General features: G+C 35.6%; 2 protein-coding genes across 5 annotated transcripts; one reads left to right on the top strand and one right to left on the bottom strand.

Annotated features, from left to right (window-relative positions):
- Window positions 1–1,828: 1,828 nt before the first annotated feature.
- On the bottom strand, window positions 1,829–5,281 carry snn (stannin). 3 transcript variants are annotated; one of them, XM_052550817.1, is made up of 2 exons: window positions 4,940–5,281; window positions 1,829–3,661 (listed from the first exon to the last, which is right to left on the bottom strand). In XM_052550817.1, the coding sequence occupies exon 2, from the start codon at window positions 3,584–3,586 to the stop codon at window positions 3,323–3,325; it is 264 nt and encodes an 87-aa protein (XP_052406777.1). In that variant the 5' UTR covers window positions 3,587–3,661; window positions 4,940–5,281; the 3' UTR covers window positions 1,829–3,322. The 3 variants fall into 3 exon arrangements, with proteins under 3 accessions (XP_052406777.1, XP_052406779.1, XP_052406778.1); XM_052550819.1 differs by lacking the exon at window positions 4,940–5,281 and adding an exon at window positions 4,544–4,901; XM_052550818.1 differs by lacking the exon at window positions 4,940–5,281 and adding an exon at window positions 4,552–4,900.
- Window positions 5,282–14,152: 8,871 nt separating this feature from the next.
- Window positions 14,153–17,715, top strand: litaf (lipopolysaccharide-induced TNF factor). 2 transcript variants are annotated; one of them, XM_052553175.1, is made up of 4 exons: window positions 14,153–14,372; window positions 14,626–14,867; window positions 16,962–17,118; window positions 17,216–17,715. In XM_052553175.1, the coding sequence occupies exons 2-4, from the start codon at window positions 14,642–14,644 to the stop codon at window positions 17,322–17,324; spliced, it is 492 nt and encodes a 163-aa protein (XP_052409135.1). In that variant the 5' UTR covers window positions 14,153–14,372; window positions 14,626–14,641; the 3' UTR covers window positions 17,325–17,715. The 2 variants fall into 2 exon arrangements, with proteins under 2 accessions (XP_052409135.1, XP_052409136.1); XM_052553176.1 differs by lacking the exon at window positions 14,153–14,372 and adding an exon at window positions 14,511–14,529.
- Window positions 17,716–21,185: the final 3,470 nt, after the last annotated feature.

Raw genomic sequence — 21,185 nt, 5'->3', positions numbered from 1 at the left:
AAAAGCGCCCATCCATAAAGAAAAAGTGTCTTGCATGGCTCCGAGCGGTGAACAAAGTCATCCTGTAGTGAATTGATGTGTTTTTGTAAGAAAAATATCCATAACGTAATAACCACTGTAATGTAGCTTGCGCTCACATTTGTAAACTGAAGCAGTTCTTGGTGGATAACATATGGAGGTCAGTGCTGTGCTTGCACCGCTCAGAAGTGATGCACACGGAAACGCGGTGGAGAGATCAAATCAGAACAACAGTCAATAATTAGAAGCACAAAATGAGGATTTGTAAAGAATGTTAGAGGATTTTGGTACAATCTAAGAGGAGACTAAAGTACGGAAACTTTGCTTCTGTTAACAAAACGTTGGATTTCACGAGACTCACTGGTGCATGTGCAACACCGGACACATACACGTCATCAGCCTGGAGATGCTTCTGTGAACAACTGTTGGCACAAGCTACATTAAACTGATTTTCTTGCAAAAAATGCATCGATTCACTAAAGGAAGCCTTTGTTCACCCCCTGGAGCCATGCGAGACACTTTTTCTTTTATGGATGGGTGCTTTTTATAAACTTCTTTTGGACTGATGCAGTGCAACACCCACTGAGTGGCATCAAACGACTTGAAAGATCAAAGACAATTTTTAATATAAATCCAACTGAATTCGTCTAAAAGAAGAAAGTCCTATACGCCAAGGATGACTTGAGGGTGTGTAATTTATGCGTTCATTTTCATTTTGGGGTGAACTAACCCTTTAATGAAAATTTAAGACCGGAATTGTCATGCTGTAGGCGAATTATGTCAAGACTTGTTTTATCCACCAGAAGGATACAGAAGAAGTGATAACCTTCCAGCTGCACTTCTGTATCTTAATAAAAACATTATAGGTTGGATCTGCTGTACATTCCCTTAATATTTCATTTTAATTCTTTATTTATAGTTATTTTATACTTGTTTGATCTAATTAAACTGGTGTATACTAGTATCTTTTTTATTATTATATTCAGCAAGCATGTGTTCAGTTCATTAAAGTGGTAAAATGACAGTGAAGATGCTTATGTTATCATAGATTTCTATTTTAAATAAATACTGTTCTTGAGCAGCAAATCAGAATATTAGAATTATTTCAGAAGGCTCTTGTGACCCTGGAGACTGGACTAATGATGCTGAAAATTCAGCTTTGTCATCCCAGAAATAAAATGAATTTTAGAATTTTCAAATAATAAAAAAAATTATTAAAAAAAAATCTTATTTTAAATTAATGCTGTCTTGGTGAGTGCTTTTATTTATTATTTTTTAATCTTACCAAGTTAATTTAATATTTTGATGAACAATTTTAATTTCATTTCCAAATAAGACTTGTTGACACCCAAGTTGCAAAAACTATTTTGACAAACTAACTTTGAAGCAATATCGATGAGTAGAGTTTACACTGTGCACACGCTTAATAATGTGTGGCATTTTCTTCACAGTTCTGCATTGCACATTATGTGGTTTGCCTTCATCTGAGCTTGTTATATGCATCGAATTTGTCCCCATCTGCCTTGTGCTGTCGTACATTAGCAACAAGTGATTACAGAGCTCTATATTAAGAACTTTGCATTAGGTGTTTTTGGACCAAAAACAGGAAGTGTTTCCTACACAAACACAAACCTTTATGACTAATACATGCCATAATCTGAAGCTAGAGAAATTTACTGGGCTAACTTATGTTGTGTAAGAAACCTGTCCATAAATGCTTATCGCTTATGCATAATATTTAAAAAGTTAACCGAAGAGTTAGGACTTGAATTTAAAAGTTGCGAATGCACATAAAACTCACAAGCAAGCATTTGTCTAGTAACAGGTTTTATTGTTCAGTACAGTCAAACACTGGACAGACACACTGGCTGGAGTGACATAAGCTATATACTGAGCGCTTTACTCACCAGAAGTTGCTTTTCTCAAATATGCAGATTAAATTAACATGCATGTACTGTCCTTGTTCATTTCTGTATATTGAACAGCACATAATACACACACAAAAAATCAGCCGACTTTAAATGACAGAACCCAAAACATCAATCAAATCATTTTAGCTGCATTTTCAGGCTTCACCGTCTACCTTCCTACATGCCTGACTGATGATTTAGTCCCTATAGACAACATTTGCATGAATACTGTATAAAAATAAATCATTTCTCTCACTTTCATCTTGCACGTACAAACAGCAAACACTGCAATATCACAAATACATTCGGAATTATTGAAACTAAAAATAATACTATGAAGGAACATGTTAAAAACACGAGACAATGACTTTTCAGTATCCAGGTACGCATTAAGCCATCTATAAAAATAATATCTACACTTTCAAATGACTTCTTCCGATGTAGAAATGTGCTCAACCACGAAAAACGAACGCCTCTGGGGTCACAATAATATAAGAGAAAGACCTCAGTCACTGGCTTTCATTCTTATAGTGGTTTCCTAGCAGGTTTAAATCGGAATCGGCAAATGCAGTTTACAAAATCACTTGAATGTCACATTAAAGATGAAAAGTGCTAATGAAACCATGATTCTAAACATGTCTACATAAAATGTAAGAGCTTTAAAAAGCCAGTTTACATAATTTGGCAAGTTCTGGAATCCTGAAGTGCTTATTTGTAATGAAAAACATGTTTCTTTTTGTATTGCAATTCAACATTTAAAAATAAAGGGAGTTTTCACAGCGATGCCATAGAAGAGCCATTTTTGTTTACCAAAAAAACATACAAGTGAACAATTCTTAAAATAAAATTTTTCTTCTACTACTTTTTTTTGCTATAAAGAACCTTTTGTAAAATGGAAAAATTCCATGGATGTTAGAGGCTCTTCAATGGAACCATAGAGAAGCATAACGAACCTGTATTTTTAAAAGAAAATTGAATGAACTGGATGAAAGTCTCAAAATTATCTAAAACTTTGACGTGGTTTTGAAATCAGTCCATTAAAACTCATTTTGAATTTCTTAATCCCAGAGCCAGCTCTGGATGAAAAAATAAATAAATCAAGTAAAAACACCACTAAAGAACTCAGAATCATTTTGATTTCGCTTCAGAACGCAGATACGGCTTTACAAATAGCATTGCACAAAACGCTGACAGTTGTCGATTTCACATTATAACAGGGCTCTACCAACACAAAACGGAAAAAAAATCAAGTCAAAGCAACTAGACGACTGCATGCACTAGCTTCGTCTCTGTTCATTTCAGTGTTGATTGACACTGTAAGGTTTCAAATTCTTTAAGACTGACGGAGTCTACAAACACGGCACAGTATGCATTGTGAAGGGAGCTGAGAGGACTTAGGTGTGGCTCTCGGTGCCGTTAGGGGTGAGCTTGGTCTTGTGCTCCACCCGCGGGCCTTTGGCCGAATACTGGACCATCAAGAAGGGCTCCTTGGTTTCACCTTCCCCAACAATGCTTTCCTCGTCTTCAGACTGACTGAGGCGCTGCAGCCGCAAGTAGCACCAACAACCGAGAATTAAAGCCCCCAGAGCGGCAATGGCAATGAGTATTACAATAATTGTGACGACCCCGGTGGTGGGACTATGGTCCGTGATAGACATCCTCAGTCAGGAAAAGTTATCTTCAAACGTCCACGAGAGGCAGTTCTGCAGAGTTTGTGTAGGTCAGGGCTACATCTGAAAGACATTAGAACCAGGATTATTCCTCAATAAGCACACATTCTGAGAAGCTTCCTGAACATTTTCTCACTGGAGATAATAAATGGTTTCAAAACATTGCTTTATGAAGCGTCGAAACCTTTGCCAATCATTTCTTTCAAAGCACTTCTCAAACCGCCAATGTCATGTCATTTAAGCCATCTGAAAACTTCTGTGGGGGAAGTCGTGGTCTAGTGGTTAGAGAGTTTGACTCCTAACCCTAAGATTGTGTGTTCGAGTCTCTCAGGCTGGCAATACCATGACTGAGGTGTCCTTGAGCAAGGCATTGAACCCCCAACTGCTCCCCGGGCGCTGCAGCATAAATGGCTGCCCACTGCTTTGAGTGTGTGTGTGTGTGTGTGTGTGTTCACTTAGGATGGGTTAAATGCACAGCACAAATTGTGAGTATGGGTCACCATCCTTGGCTGTATGTCACTTTCTAAGCTTTGTTACATCATAAAAGTTCAGAAATGTATATATTGTTTCACCTAAATTTGTGGACATTTTAATGATGCATTTTTGTATAAAAAAAAGCAAGTGTGACAGTTCATTCAAACTTATTGGTCTGATTAACCAAACCAATTTTGTCAATAAGACAAAACAAACACTATAGTTTAATAATAACACATATGAATGGTATTGCATCATATGTTAATAGTATTTATCAGATTAAACCCAATAAAACATTTGCAGTTGGTTCGTAAATGGTGTTTTTAAGCATGTTGGCCTGAGTTCTGTTTCGTTCAAGCAGTGAATCATTTTGCTCAGTATTTGTTTCAATTGATTCGAAGTTTCGAAAAGCTTCGTTTCTCCCATCGCTGTCGCACTCGTTCTTTGAACATTTGAGAAACAATTACATACAGCTTTACCAGCCATCACTGCTCAGGTCACGGTTCCCCTTCGAGAAGCCACAGGTTATGCAACGAAGACTTTCCATCTTGCCCACGCGCCAGTGTTAAAAGCGCTCGTGCTTGATTTTCTTTTTCGAGAGGCGCGAGGCCCTTCCACTGTCACTAACGCAAAGCTCGCTAAACGCTGTACGACATTAATGCAACACACAGATAACGATCTACTCCAGCAAATATCCCTGCAGTCGTTTATATATTAATTATTTTTCCCAAACGGAAAGACAGCATTAATTTTCTCCGAAGAGTAGCGATATGCGATCTACGCGAGACCTGAATGGAACAGACCGTCTTTTCCAAAACAATTACTGATATAAAACGAAGAAAAAGGATCATTTGAAGTGAAGCTTACCAAAACCAGGCCGCTTTTTATCAGAGAATAACGCTTATGTACGTTTTGCAAACCATCCCGTGCAATGGCGCGCGCTGACAGCTGCACAAACACTCTGTCTGTATGGTCTCCAGTCATCCAGCTCTTATGTTACATACACAAACATCTAAAGACAGCCGCTTACATTTCCAGCCCGAGCAGATACATTAATAAATAAATATAGCTTGTCACTGTACAGGAAATGAGATCACGCCTGAAAAAAGGGAAATATCCAATCAAATAGCCTAAAAGCAATGCTGTTTTGACCAGTAGAGGAGCTCTGGCAGGCGGATGCGTGGCATTTGTTCTGCATTCACAGACAAATGGAAAGTGAGTCATTTGTGTATTTGTTTGTGAATATGAAACATTGCAAATTGCTAAATCTTCCCACCTACAGACACGTATGTGTTGCACTGATCGATAATTAATCGATCAAAGTCATTTTCACAGAATAATATGTGCACAAGTCCCTATTTTAATACAAATAATTTAAATAAATAAGTTGTATTCAAATAACAACATACTAAATGTTTAACTTTTTACTTCAAAGGGAGGACGTGTAAATGCACCTTTTTAAACTTTTTTTCCATGCACTTGAAAATAAAGTTTTATGTTTATCTACAACAAATAATAATAATAATAATAATAATAATAATAATAATAAATTACGAATACCAAGCCAAGCCAAAAAAAAATATGAATCATATAAAAGGCGTTTAATATAAATTGTTAACCAATAACAGGATACACGATGAACACAAAAACAAGCAGTTGCTAGAGTTAAACTACGTGAAAATACCAGTTTTTATCATAGACTATTTTACACATACGGTCAAGCCAGCCGCACTTAGTGTTTTTGCGTGTCTAATCGCGAATTTACGGTATGGGTGCTGGGAGCGGCCAAAATGCATGAAAAGTTTCCTTTATCAGACATCCCAAGTCTCCCGGAAGTTCCGGGAGTCTCCCGCATATTGATAGCGGCTCCCTGAGACCCGCAAATGAGTTAAATTCTCCCGGAATCTAGACCGAGCGAGCAAAAGCGCGCACGCGAAACAGATACTGTGTTTCAAACCGTGTAGCACGCGCACGGCAGAGAGCGAGAGGGAGCGAGAGACCTTGCGTGTGTGTGCTAATGTGCGTGTGTGCGAAGCTCATGTCAGACAGAGAGCATCCTGATTGGCCTGTTTCTGCAAATCAACCAATCAATTGTCAGTGTGGGCGGGCTTTTATCTCTTCTCCCGTACAAAATTAATCAGTTGTCTATCTAGAAACAATGAACTTTTGCTGTTCCAAAACTGTCTCATAAAGGTTGAGAATGCCCAGGCTAAAAAAAACTGTATAAACATTTAATAACACTTCAGATATGCGGAGTCCCTTTTATTTGGTTTGTTTTATTTTATTTATTTTGTTTTAGCTTATTTTTATTGTTTTTTCTTTTTCAAACTAATTTTTTTCTCCCTTGTCATGTGAACAGTATAGAAAATGTCTTCTCAGATGATTTGCTGGAGGTGTGACTCTTAGTTTATGATACAATAAGATTCATATTGTACATTTTGAGGATGTAATATTTTTTAAATTATTTTTTGTCAGATGTTTTCATTGTTTATTGTGATAAGAAAAAAAAAGTCTATCTAGAAACAGGAGCACCATGGCAGAGGCAAAGTGCCACAAAACAAAAAAAAGTATAATTATAAAAAGTATATTCGGGATACCTCCCTTAAATGACTTTTTGCAGGTTGGGATGTCTGCTTTATACTTGTGTTGATGTTTTTTTTTAAAATAGTCTGCTGTTCACAATGAGACACAATATCACTGCATAAAATGTAATTTAACCCTAAAAAGACCATAAAGCGATATCAGAATATAATTTTTTTGCTGCTTTTACATCAGTACATAATAAAAGTTTACAAGTAAAAAAATGACTTGAACATTATTGATTTTAATGTTAGTTATTACATGTTTTTGTACATTGACATGGATATTATACATTTATGTATGCATAAATTATTTGCATAATTTATACATACATGTATTAGGACCGGTAAGCGATTGAATTAAGCAAACAGACATAACAAACAGACATTACAAAAAGTAGCTTCAGCAAGAAATATTCTGTTTGATACAATTTCTTTTCGCGGCCTAATGGTTAGAGAGTTGGACTCGCAATCGAAAGGTTGTGAGTTCGAGTCTCGGCTGGCAGGAATTGTGGGTGGGGGGAGTGAATGTACAGTGCCCTCTCCACCCTCAATACCACGACTGAGGTGCCCTTCAGCAAGGCACTGAATATGGCGTGCATTTTGTGACACATCTAAGGCCTTAGCAGGAGAAGGAGAAGGAGCAGTCGACCCTTCCGTCGCCGTCAGTCCGTGTTCATTTTTGAATGGGATTGAATGGGAGGGCAGACGACAGACCCGCGGCGACGTCGCGGCGACGTCACTGTTGGAACCAATCATAGGCGGCGACGTGACGACGGCGTACGTAAGAAATTTAACAAAAATAGTACGTGTTCTCAGTACGTCTGAACCTAGCTACGTTGCCTTAGATGACACCTGATATATACGCCGTCTCAATATACGCCGCCTCACAAGACGCCTGATATATACGCCGTCTCAATATACGCCGCCTCACAAGACGCCTGATATATACGCCGTCTCAATATACGCCGCCTCACAAGACGCCTGATATATACGCCGTCTCAATATACGCCGCCTCACAAGACGCCTGATATATACATCGTCTCAGTATACTTCGCTTTACACGAAATGTAAGGTTTGCATTACAGTAGATGCATTTGTAACAGGTTGTTTTTAAGATATTTCCCAAAACGTGGTAACAGTGCATAATAATAACTGCATAAAGTCTATTTTATGTTTGATAAATTATGTTTATCTGTTAAGTTGGTGTTGAAGTGAAGTACAAGCACATTAATGTTCAGTTTGCTTGGATGCTACAAACAGTAGGGAAAAACTGAGAGGAAATGCATGATTTCTGCTTGAATTACATTTCTTTCTTGTTTCCTTGTGATCTTGACATAGAAGAGTGTAATTTTAACAGAAATAAAGTTGTATTTATAATAGATATTCATTAGACATTCGATCTTTAACATTAAATGGCATCGAGAACAAAGTCGTTCTAAGCAAACATGCTTAATTTTATTAATTTATCATATTTGGGACGCTAAGGCAGTGATATTAATGTTGTCCACTAGATGACGCCATGGGATTGATTTTAACCCAAATATAAGAAGTTTTTATTCTTATGAATTGAAAAAAAAACGCGAATGATTTACTTAATTTGGATAACTATGGTAAACTGACAGTATAGTTTATAATTACAGTACATAGAATGCTTTGAAATTTATATTTATCATTATTATTTTTAACTTTTATAGACCTCAAGACATAAAACATCTCGATAGGATTAAATAGAAACCCATATTTAATATTTATTTGATTGACAAAACTGCAAACAAAATTTTCAATGTTTTCACTGACTAAATAAACAGTAATCTGTAAATATAAGATAAATGGGACAGAAACACGTTTCACACTGTGTCACGTCAACTTTCCTTTTAATTTCAGTGTTCAATTGTTTGTAAATCGAGGATAATAATTGTTTCTTCTTCAGCTGCTCATCAGTCTGTGGTCATCATTGCCTGAATGTCCTTTTCATGATCGGTCACACATGTTCAATATTCAGACAGATCTGGACTGAACATTCACTCTGTCTACCGTGCTTCTGTAGCACATGCAGAATGAGAGCTGGAATTGTCTTGGTCTAATAACCATGGACTTCTCATGAAAGATGTAATCTTGATGGCAGTATGCATCTCTGTACAATGCCAATATAAAGCCTCCATGTCTGTGTACCCTCACACATTCCAGTTACCCATACCTGATAAACCCCCATCCAATGAGAAATGTTAGCTTTTTGCATCTATCACTGGTAAAAGTCTGGAAGACCCCATTTGTCTTTAATTTTTATATCTCCCTTATCTTACACACTCAGTTCAGTTCACGGAGCTCTCTTTTACCAAGCTAATGAACTGAATCGGGAGTGTTAAATAAGAGAGACATGCAAAATGTGCATAGCAGAGGGTCCACATGACCAGGACTAAGAACCAGGCCTAGGGATAACCAATGAATGGAGTGCACCTGGCATGCAGAATTAGCTCCAACCCTAGTCAAACACGCCTGCATTTGCCAAACAATTAATACAATTTTTTAAGCACATCAATATACATAGTAACACAATTTATCTCTGAAGCACAGAACTTAAAAAAAAAAAGAATAGACAAATAGTAGCCTATTATGATATAAAGTAAACTACAATATATAATTAGCAAACACATTCTTGTTATTTTGTAAATGTATGCAGACAGCACAATGGTTCTTAAGAACATTCCTGGAGGACCCCCATCACTGCACAATATGCATGTCTCCTTAATTAAACACACCTGATTCAGGTCACCTGTTCATTAATACAGACTGACTGACTTGAAATGGATGTGTCAGACAAAGGATATTGTAGCCTACTCTGTGTGACAAAATGATGACTCTTACATCCAGGTACGTTTACAATAGGTGTTTTCATAAAGTGGTATTACATTTAAAAATATTTTGATACATTCATTTTTATCAGATAAGCGGATGTGTTCTGACAGAAATATTTTCAAAGTGTAGTTCGCTGGTAAAGTGTTTAACCCTCAATCTTTCCTGGGTGTCAATATGACCCCAATCGACTTTTCATTAGTTAAAAAAAGGGTTCCCTTCATCTCAGAGGAATACAATTTTGTGACTTTTCTTATATTTATCTATCTATCTATCTATCTATGTATCTATACATACACAAAAAACTGGCCTTGATTCGGTTGTTCTGAAGGTGTGTAAAAAAAAATAATAAAAAAATTAATCAATCTTGTCTTTGGAAAATGAATGGGAAATTCAACAATTTATTTATTTATTTTTTTTCATCAAAAAACACTTACACACACTCGGACAGAGACACATGTGCACACATGCTCTCTCCCTCTCTCACACTCACTCACTCACACACACACACACAAAGACACTTACACTCACACAGAGACCCAGGCACACTTGCCCTCTCTTCCTCTTTCTCTCACTCACACTTTCTCTACAACCTTCTCTCTCTCTCTCTTACACGCACAGACACTTACACTCACACAGAGACCCACGCACTCTCTCTTGCCCTCTCTCACTCCCTCTCTCTCACTCTCTATCTCTCACACAAACACACACCCACAGAGAGAGAGAGAGAGACCGAGAGACACAGGCACAAATGCTTTCTCTCCCTTTCTAACTCTCACTCACTCAAAAAATGTGTATGGAATAATTATTTTATGTGTTTTACACCATGTATTTCACATATTTTTTGGTAGTTTGTTATTGCTTTTATGTTCAGTGTTCAGAATGTGATTGTAGAAAAAAATATTTGTTGTAGGCCTGTACATTTACACCTGTTTATTTCTGGATATTGCTGTTGCTTATTTACACTTTTTTTACATTTTAAAGTTATTTTTTTATTGTATTTTGTATACATTTGAATCATTCAAAGGTTCAATAATATGCAAGTACAGTCTGACTCAAAATTTTGTCCTTTAGGTGTGACCTAGGTGGAATTTATGAGCAGTTGGCCTCATCCAGTAAAATGAATGGCTTTCAATTGCCCTTTGCTTGTCAAAACAAGTGTCAAAACACTGGCATTCCTTCATGACCCAGTAAACGGTGTGAAGAGAGTTTTTCCAGAGGCAAATACGTGTGGACTAATTCTGAGGCTCCCAGTACACGCCACGTATGATAGCTTCAGCAGCCACATGATTTTGGGCATTGTACAGTCCCCACATTTTGGTCTAGCCTGAAGTTTTTTTTTATTTTGGTTGTTCATGTTGAAATATTAGGATGTTTTTGATGACAATGCCTTTTATATATATATATATATATATATATATATATAAGGCTTGTTCTGTTTTTTTATATATATATATATATAAAAGGCATTGTCATCAAAAGGCTTGTTCTGTTTTTTATACATATATATATATATATATATATATATATATATATATATATATATATATATATATATATATATATATATATATACTTGTTCTTTTTTTTTTTTTCTGTTGAATTCGAAATGTTTGACGTTGTCTTTTAAGTCTTCAAATTAAATGTTTGATACCAATCAAAATGTACTCTGAATTTTATTCACATTTTTAGATTAGTATTGTAATAACCCAAAACTTCAAATGCGTTTGTCATTAATGAATTTAAGACACAGAAAACTTCTCACAACATACAATAACACAGCAATGCTGATTTATCATTACTAATTGTACTTTTATTTCTGAAAATGAGCAAGCAGTACAAACAGTGGCTTGAAATAATGTCAATTGCAAAAAGACGGAAAAAAAATGTAACTGGAAAAGGGATGCCATAAAACTGAAAAATTAGTTGTATATTAAATGTTAAATTTTAGTGAAATCATTGTTTATCCTACAGGCCAAAAGTTACATATTTAAGGGACATGCTAAATATTTGCGTCTCCATACATTATTCTAAAAAAAAGTTTGATCAACATGAAGATCCCCATTCCTTTAAGACTTTGAGACTTTAGATTTTTAATTTTAAAAATCCTTTAAGATTTTTTTTTTTATCCTCCAATGTGTGGATATTTCTTGTCGAAGTGAATTTCTCGCTATATCAGCATAGTTTGTGGCTAAACATTTTGTAAAGCCTGCATTTTTCTGAATTGTACCTATATGTTTCCAATAATATTCATTGTTTCACTGTTATGTGGAACACATCTCTTGCAGCTCAGTCAACAAACTCATCTGCAAAGTTCATCTGTTGACTTAAAATGTTGAAAACATTCATATATATGAAATATATATATATATATATATATATATATATATATATATATATATATAAAACGCCAACACAAGATTACATCCAATATAGATCTAAATATGCAAACTTGCTCAATCACTTAGGCTGCTGGCGCCCTCTATAGGCATTTACATTACATATTGTACATACGTTTATTGTTTAGATGAACATTCCTTTATGTTTTTTAACAGTGTTCAGTGAAACCATATGATTACTCGCTTTTAATGTTTTATTTAAACCAATTATTGCCTCATCGTTACAGATATTTTAAGTCTACTTTTAAAGATTTACAGTTTAAGCAAATATTTCAAGTCTTTTCTGTATTACAAAAAAAAAAAAAAATCATCAGTAGATTGCTCATTTAACAAAATAATCGTTAGTGACAGCCCAATTTAAAGTGTTTCAAAATGCACCTGAATTTTTAATACACTTCTTTAACAATTTTATTAAAATACCTTTTCATTACCTTCTATTGACCAAAATTATTTAGCTCAATGGTTGATATGCACATTTTATGGTCGACATGACTCTGAAAACAGGACAAACTGAGAACCGTAACAGAGTGTTAAGTAAAATTATTAACATAACCAATATATCAAAAGTAAAACCTCAGAATGGCACAAATCAGAATAATGTTTAATAATTAATGTGTGTGAATTTATGTTGATGTTATTGTGAAAATACAACTAATTTTCAGCTCTGTTGATGGTGTATAATTTGTAGTAAAATAATGTAAAACCAAAAAATTATTTAATTTAACTCTATTTGAGGTATTTTGTGTCACAGTCAGTTGAGGCGGTTTACTTATCACGCGTCTGTTGAGGTGACGTCTGTTGAGGCGGCGTACTGATCACGCGTCTGTTGAGGCGGCGTACTTGTCACGCGTCTGTTGAGGCGACGTACTCTTATGACACGCAAAAGTACACGACTGTCGACTTCGGCAGGTAATCCTGTCACATTCCACCCGCCATACACTGAACCCCCAACTGCTCCCTGGGCGCCGCAGCATAAATGGCTGCCCACTGCTCCGGGTGTGTGCTCACAGTGTGTGTGTGTGTGTTCACAGTGTGTGTGTGCACTTTGGAGGGGTTAAATGCAGAGCACAAATTCTGAGTGTGGGTCACTTGGCTGTGTCACTTCACTTTCACTTTGATTGCACTGAACTTTCAGATATTGCCTTTGCAGATATTGTTTTTGCTCCACCAAAAAAACGTTAGTTTTTCAACCCCTCCTTAAAATGAACGAAGGTCTTACAGGTTTGGAACGACGTGAATGTGAGTAATTAATGACAGAATTTTTATTTCTGGGTGAACTATCCTTTTAAAAAGTGCAGCCATATACTTTAAAAAATGTATTCACATCTAAATGATAGTTTGACTAGTTATAGTTAGATATAGTTTAACTATGAATATCAACGATATATAGCTGTGCACATGCAGTGGGGAGGTTCTAGAAGAGTTTCAGTAACATACTGATTGACTAAGTGACTGATTTTTGTTGAAGAAAATTATTTTGTTTTGTTAAAAAACATTTTGATATTGTTTGTAGCAAAACTAAACTTTCTACTTTGACATGATCAAAGTTAAATAAAAATACTGCAATGTAATACTTCACGTCTTATCTATAAAAGAATAACTACCATTTCTGTCCATTAGTGTTACATAATGTCTTTTGGTGTGACAAAAGAACCAAAGATTTGTTTTTATCTCGAAATATCTTTAAAAAAAGATTTGAGCCTATTGCAGTAGGGGAAATTTTACAAAACATTTTTTACTGCCTATTTTTCAGCTACCCATATATATATATATATATATATATATATATATATATATATATATATATATATATATATATATAAATGTACAATAGAAATATTAATGTACAAAATGTTCAAGTCATAAAAACGTCCTGAAATTTTATTATTTATGACCTGATTTAAAACAGTGATTAAACATTCTGATGTCGCTTTATGGTCTTTTTAGGTTTAAAGTACATTAATATTCGTTGTCACAGTGAAAAGCAATCTTGAAAATAGCAGCAGAAGTATAAAGAAAACGCCACATCTTTCCATCTATTTTGACCGCTCCCAGCACCCATACCGTAAGTTCACGATCAGACGCGCATGACAAAGAAAAGTGCCTAGAAGTGTCTACTCTGCCAGAAAAATAAAGAAGACAAATAAAAGTGCGGCTGTCTTGACCGCAGTCCTGTTCATCATGTGACCAAACACGGAACTTGGGACGCCTGTCGCCCATTTATAAAAAACAAACAAACAAAAAAAAAAACCCGTCTCAATCGCTATTTAGTAAATCTATCGAGATACACACACTGAGGTTGTGTACAGCTCTACTGGTGTAACGTGTCCAGTGTTGTCTGATCATGAGAGAGCCCCGCCCATCTCTGCTGCGGACACATAGCGAGTGCGTAACAAAATAAAGAAACAGGAAACGTTTTTTTTCCAGGTCCTTCTTGAGTGTGTTCCCAAGAAAGCGTCAAAACACGTAAGTGTGATTCTTTCAAGCTATTTTTGTTTGGTTTTGTTTTGAACGAGCGTCGCCTTGTCGTTTAAAGCCTTACCGACTCTGAAAACTTTCATTTCTCGTGGTTTTTGTAGTTTGCGTGTATTTCGAAAGCGCGCCTCAGATTGTCTCAGATAAAGTGAAGTACCGTCACGAATTGGGCAAGACTGTGAATAAAGGTACAGTATAATAAACGTATAATTACTAAGAAGCTATGGTTCTGTTCTGTTTTTAGAGCACCCATCAAGGCCATGGCAAGCGCACCCCCGCTGGAGTCATCCACTCTTGTGGGACACCCTCCTCCTCCCTCGTATGAGGAGGCACTGGGATCAAACCCGCAGTACCCACCAATGCCCTACGCTCCTGCTCCTGCTCCAGACATGAAGACATCTGTGCCTCCGTATCCAGCACAACCCTACTGTCCCATGTATCCACCACCACCAGCTCAACAAGGTCAACCCATCACCAGTCCTGTTGGTAATGACCCTAAATCCACCATGACCTTTTTCCGATCACACGTTTCAAACTCTAGTGTTTACAAAAAAATAAAATTAAAATAAAATAAAAGGTTGTATACATCACTCAAAAGATAAGAAATAATGTCAAGATTTTTTTTTTAATAAATGTATTCATAATTTAAACAATCCTTTGAATTAGCCTTTAATATTCTCCAAAACTATAAAGTGCAATGACTTAAAAATGAATACAGTAATAGTCAGGGTCTCTGTGAACAGGAATCAATTGAAAGAATGAGCAAACCTATAAAGAAAATATTTTCTATTAGTGTTTGAAAATGGGACATGAAATGAAAATGCTAGAATGGTCTTTTACGAATGGGATGATTTTGCCTTTTATTTTTCTTTAAAACTATACAGTAAAAACACTTGACAGTTGTTACAGTAATAGACAGGTTCACTCTGAACAGGAACTAACTGAAAAAAATGAGCAAACCTGTAAATGAAACATTTATATGAGTGTTTGATATCATTAGAATTATTACAATGCGCACTGATTTTTGCAGTGATTTTGTCTTTACTTTTCTATATATATTTATTATTTTATTCATAGTTTAAACAATTCTTAAATGTTTAATATTTAATTTTATATACAAGTTGTTTACATTCAGACAATTAGTTTTTATATAACAAATTATATTTAAATAAAAAATATTCTGTAAGGTAGATCATACATTACATATTGTAACAGAATTACATTCAATAAAACATATTTTAAGCCTTTTAGCTATTAACCATGTTAATAATAAAAATTTTTGTAAACAAAGCAATTCCTTTGACTAAAATCTACACACATTGGGCCTCATTCATGAAACACGAGTAGAACAAATTTTTGTGTAAATCAATTGTAAAGCAGTTTTGACATAAACTTTTGAGTTTATGAAAATTTTCATATTTTCATAATGTTAGTTGATGATGAATGTACACCTGCTCCCCACCACATGTGAATGGAGCGTAAAATGTTCTGTGCTCTTTTTGGCAAACAGAATTTTGATTCACTGCCATTACAAGTTATTTGCCCTCTTTTTGAATTTTATTATTTTAAATTTTTAAAATTGTAATTAATTTTTTATTTTGTAATTTTGCAGCGGAGTTGTTAACTGTAAAAGGCAGCGCTGTTTACTGTCACTGTTTAGCCAACCGTAAATAGAGGAGGGGCAGGACAAATACCTAAACATCCTGCTTGTACAAGACTGCCTACAACAATGGAGAAGTCAATATTACTGCATATTTTGGTTTGGCTGTATATTTAATTTTTACAGTGAAGACTACGCAGTGCTATTTTACATTTGATTATTCGGTTTCTGTACCTGGACACCTACAAACTTTAAAAAATTAAACACTGTGTAAATAGCACAAATATAATGAACATAAAAAAAAAAAAAAAAGTCAAACAGGTCCCGGCTTCACAAACCCCAGCTAATATAATGAAGCAATATGACTGCTTTATTATATTTAGTAAAATTCTTAAAAATTAGATATTAGTAGGCTAATAGCTACATTCCCGCCGTTAATATTCCATAGATCCAAACCATTGCAACTAAAGCGTCTCAGCTGGAAAAACGCTGTGCCTCCAAAGCGTTCTCAAGCGCCACCGTCTGGTCGGTTTAAGAAGAGCGCCTGGCATTTTTCCAGCTGGCTAAGAACTCTTTGGTTGTCAATCATTACTGAGTATTCATTGTTAGGCGTATGGCCTAGTCTTTTTTGCATTTATGCAACATACTGAAGCCAAACCTGAGAAAATAGACCAGAATATTCCACTGCGTTCCTGGACACGCAATTTGCGTAGATGTAGGCTAATTCATAGGCGGGTATTATGCTAATTGTGAATGACAGTGCACAATGTTAACAGAGTTTGTGAATCCGGAGGAAAGTTTTCGTGAAGATCTCTTTTACACACAAATGACTTCACACACTATTTACACACGTTTCTTTAATGAGGCCCATTTATTCCTGCACATCCTTTTTTGTTAAGACCCTGATATTCAAAACAGTTCATGATTAAGAAATCCTATGCAGAACAGGATATCTAAGTGTTCTTGTTTTTGTACCGAAGTATCTGTGCAGACCGTGTATGTTCAGCCTGGGCTGGTGTTTGGGAGTGTCCCGGTGCAGGCACATTGCCCAGTGTGCTCACTGAATGTGATAACTCGCCTGGAGTATACATCAGGAGCATTAGCTTGGCTCTCTTGTGCAGGCCTGGCCATCTTCGGGTAAGATGAAACATTACATAACAAACACTCATATGGTTTTCTTCTTTGACAGAGAGACATTGCTCTGATTGTTCGGTTCATGTCTCTCATGTTCTAGTTGTATCTACGGCTGCTGCCTGATTCCCTTCTGCGTGGACAGCCTGAAGGATGTGATACACCACTGTCCGAACTGCAGCAGCGTTTTAGGAGTCCACAAGAGAATCTGAAGCAGCTGCAGAACATATGAATGAGTTGTGTAACATACCACTCTGTGTTTATAATGGGGAAACGTTACAGTCAATTCATCTTTTTAGCAAGAGTTAATTCAATATCTGTTGCACCGACACACACATATTCAAATGTATGCGCGCACGCGCGCACACGCACACACACACACACACATATCTTAACATACTTGTCTATTCAATTTAAAAACTGTTATTTGACCAAAAACGAACTCTTTTTTTTTTTTATAATTGTATCACAATTGTGAAGGAATCTTTATAACATTAGATTTACGTATAAACAGTGCAATTATTCTCAATTATATTTTCTGTAATCAAACTGATGTAGGGAAATATTATACAAATAAATATGTATATGCTTTTCACACTTAAAGGCCCTGTATATTCTCCATATGTAATGCAGTTTTTGTTTGTTCCATCAGTTTACTGGGCAAATATTATAAGTGCTGCACCAGAACGAAAAAAAAAATACTTTAGTCTCATGAAGCAAACAAAGATCTGCTGGAGATCTTCTACTTCATAGATCCATAACTCCAAGAGAATGTAAAAGTTAAAAATAGAACAATAGAATAGAACAATACCTCAATAATTAAAAGCCTTAGTGGACTGTTTGCTCACCTAATTTATATTCATGAGTTGTGTTTTTGTCATTTGGAGATAATGTATCTAATATGCAAACAGAAAAACAAACTATATTTTGTGAAAGTATGTGCTTGAACATCAGAAAAAGGTTTGTCCCCAGGAAGCCTGACTAATTATTATATGAGCTGCCTATGAAAAAGGCTACTATACCAGGACTCAGGCTGGGGTTTTCTTTGGGCACGCTGTTAAGTTGCTGGAATTGTGTCGAGGTCTGTTCCTCCTGTGTTTCCTCTACAGTGTTGTCAACTCATTTTCAAGAGAAGTTGCTCAAGGAAGGTTGATTTGTTGGTTAAAGTTGCTAAATGATGTTGTGATGTCATTGCGTGATGACGTCATTACGTAATCCCGGTGCAAAATTGTGTCAAATCTCAGCAAAAACATATTTAATATATGTTAATTTAGATTTGTTCGTAACAATTTTTTAATACAATTATCGAAAACTATATATCATTGGAAACATCTAAGACTCATAAATAGATACCTTATCACTGTTTTTTGTTAAAAAATATGAAGGAAAAGTTACAGATTAATTTAGTGCACCTCAAAAAATCAACATTACAATAGCAGTTCTGACCTTTGTCACAAAAAGTCTTCGTTGCCTTTTTCTCGATCACACTTTAGAAATCATCAGAAATTATAGATCAATCCAAAACTTAAAATCAGACATTGCATTACCATGAAAATGGTACCTCAATATGTTACAAAATGTTTTCATTCATGAATTATAAAAATGTAAGTCTGGATAGTGCACTTTCACATCTGTGTTCAAAAATGCAAAATATGTTAATATGAAGGAATTTTCTGTAGACCTATTGATTTTTCCCCAGTGTCTTTTTAACTGCATTTTAATCACATTGTATTTGGGGTTTTTGGGTTACAGAGTTGCAACAGATAATGTCTTGGAAAATTACTAGCACCTTTTCCATTTTTTTTTACATATTTTTTTTTTACAGTGTACTAACTCATCAACTTTCACATGTACAAGCTAACAAAGTGTCTCGTAAATGAAAAATAATAGTTTTCAATTATTATTATTATTATTACTATTAAATTAAACTTGCACATAGCAGCTAACTTCATTCCTGTGATGCATGTACTAGGCATCTTTGGTTTCCTCGTTTTGTGTAATTAAAACGGTAAATTGTGCCCCTTTTATCATTTGAATCACTTATCAAAAATTGTTAAACGTTGCCAAATCAATTAACATTTTTTTAACATTTGTTGCTGCAGGAGATGCTTTTGGAATATAAAAGTTGCTAAATGTTGGCAACACTGTTAAGCATTCCCGCTACGCAACCAGCATACAGAGCATGCGTGTGTGCTCGTTCCACTGTTCCCTCTTATCTTTTTGTCATCTTTTAATATTTACTATATTTTAAGGCATTGATCACAGGATCGATTTGAAGGTTTTTCTAAAGTCTTTGCCGACTGCGCTGTATGTAACATGAATTCAAATAAATGTAGGCCTACAACGTAATTCTACCTCTAACAAGTGTCTTAGTTTAAAATAGTTTATTGCCATTATATATATATATATATATATATATATATATATATATATATATATATATATATATATATATCCTACATACATATATATATATATATATATATATATATATATATATATAGCCTACACACACACACACACACACACACATACAGTATTGTTCAAAATAATAGCAGTACAATGTGACTAACCAGAATAATCAAGGTTTTTCGTATATTTTTTTATTGCTACATGGCAAACAAGTTACCAGTAGGTTCAGTAGATTCTCAGAAAACAAATGAGACCCAGCATTCATGATATGCACGCTCTTAAGGCTGTGCAATTGGGCAATTAGTTGAATTAGTTGAAAGGGGTGTGTTCAAAAAAATAGCAGTGTGGCATTCAATCACTGAGGTCATCAATTTTGTGAAGAAACAGGTGTGAATCAGGTGGCCCCTATTTAAGGATGAAGCCAACACTTGTTGAACATGCATTTGAAAGCTGAGGAAAATGGGTCGTTCAAGACATTGTTCAGAAGAACAGCGTACTTTGATTAAAAAGTTGATTAGAGAGGGGAAAACCTATAAAGAGGTGCAAAAAATGATAGGCTGTTCAGCTAAAATAATCTCCAATGCCTTAAAATGGAGAGCAAAACCAGAGAGACGTGGAAGAAAACGGAAGACAACCATCAAAATGGATAGAAGAATAACCAGAATGGCAAAGGCTCAGCCAATGATCACCTCCAGGATGATCAAAGACAGTCTGGAGTTACCTGTAAGTACTGTGACAGTTAGAAGACGTCTGTGTGAAGCTAATCTATTTTCAAGAATCCCCCGCAAAGTCCCTCTGTTAAAAAAAAGGCATGTGCAGAAGAGGTTACAATTTGCCAAAGAACACATCAACTGGCCTAAAGAGAAATGGAGGAACATTTTGTGGACTGATGAGAGTAAAATTGTTCTTTTTGGGTCCAAGGGCCACAGGCAGTTTGTGAGACGACCCCCAAACTCTGAATTCAAGCCACAGTACACAGTGAAGACAGTGAAGCATGGAGGTGCAAGCATCATGATATGGGCATGTTTCTCCTACTATGGTGTTGGGCCTATTTATCGCATACCAGGGATCATGGATCAGTTTGCATATGTTAAAATACTTGAAGAGGTCATGTTGCCCTATGCTGAAGAGGACATGCCCTTGAAATGGTTGTTTCAACAAGACAATGACCCAAAACACACTAGTAAACGGGCAAAGTCTTGGTTCCAAACCAACAAAATTAATGTTATGGAGTGGCCAGCCCAATCTCCAGACCTTAATCCAATTGAGAACTTGTGGGGTGATATCAAAAATGCTGTTTCTGAAGCAAAACCAAGAAATGTGAATGAATTGTGGAATGTTGTTAAAGAATCATGGAGTGGAATAACAGCTGAGAGGTGCCACAAGTTGGTTGACTCCATGCCACACAGATGTCAAGCAGTTTTAAAAAACTGTGGTCATACAACTAAATATTAGTTTAGTGATTCACAGGATTGCTAAATCCCAGAAAAAAAAAATGTTTGTACAAAATAGTTTTGAGTTTGTACAGTCAAAGGTAGACACTGCTATTTTTTTGAACACACCCCTTTCAACTAATTGCCCAATTGCACAGCCTTAAGAGCGTGCATATCATGAATGCTGGGTCTTGTTTGTTTTCTGACAATCTACTGAACCTACTGGTA

Source organism: Carassius gibelio, chromosome B3 (assembly GCF_023724105.1).
Source record: "Carassius gibelio isolate Cgi1373 ecotype wild population from Czech Republic chromosome B3, carGib1.2-hapl.c, whole genome shotgun sequence".
In the NCBI taxonomy this organism is placed as follows: Eukaryota; Metazoa; Chordata; class Actinopteri; order Cypriniformes; family Cyprinidae; genus Carassius; species Carassius gibelio.
The sequence above is the reverse complement of the archived record's forward strand: the minus strand, read 5'-3'. Positions and strand labels throughout refer to the sequence as shown.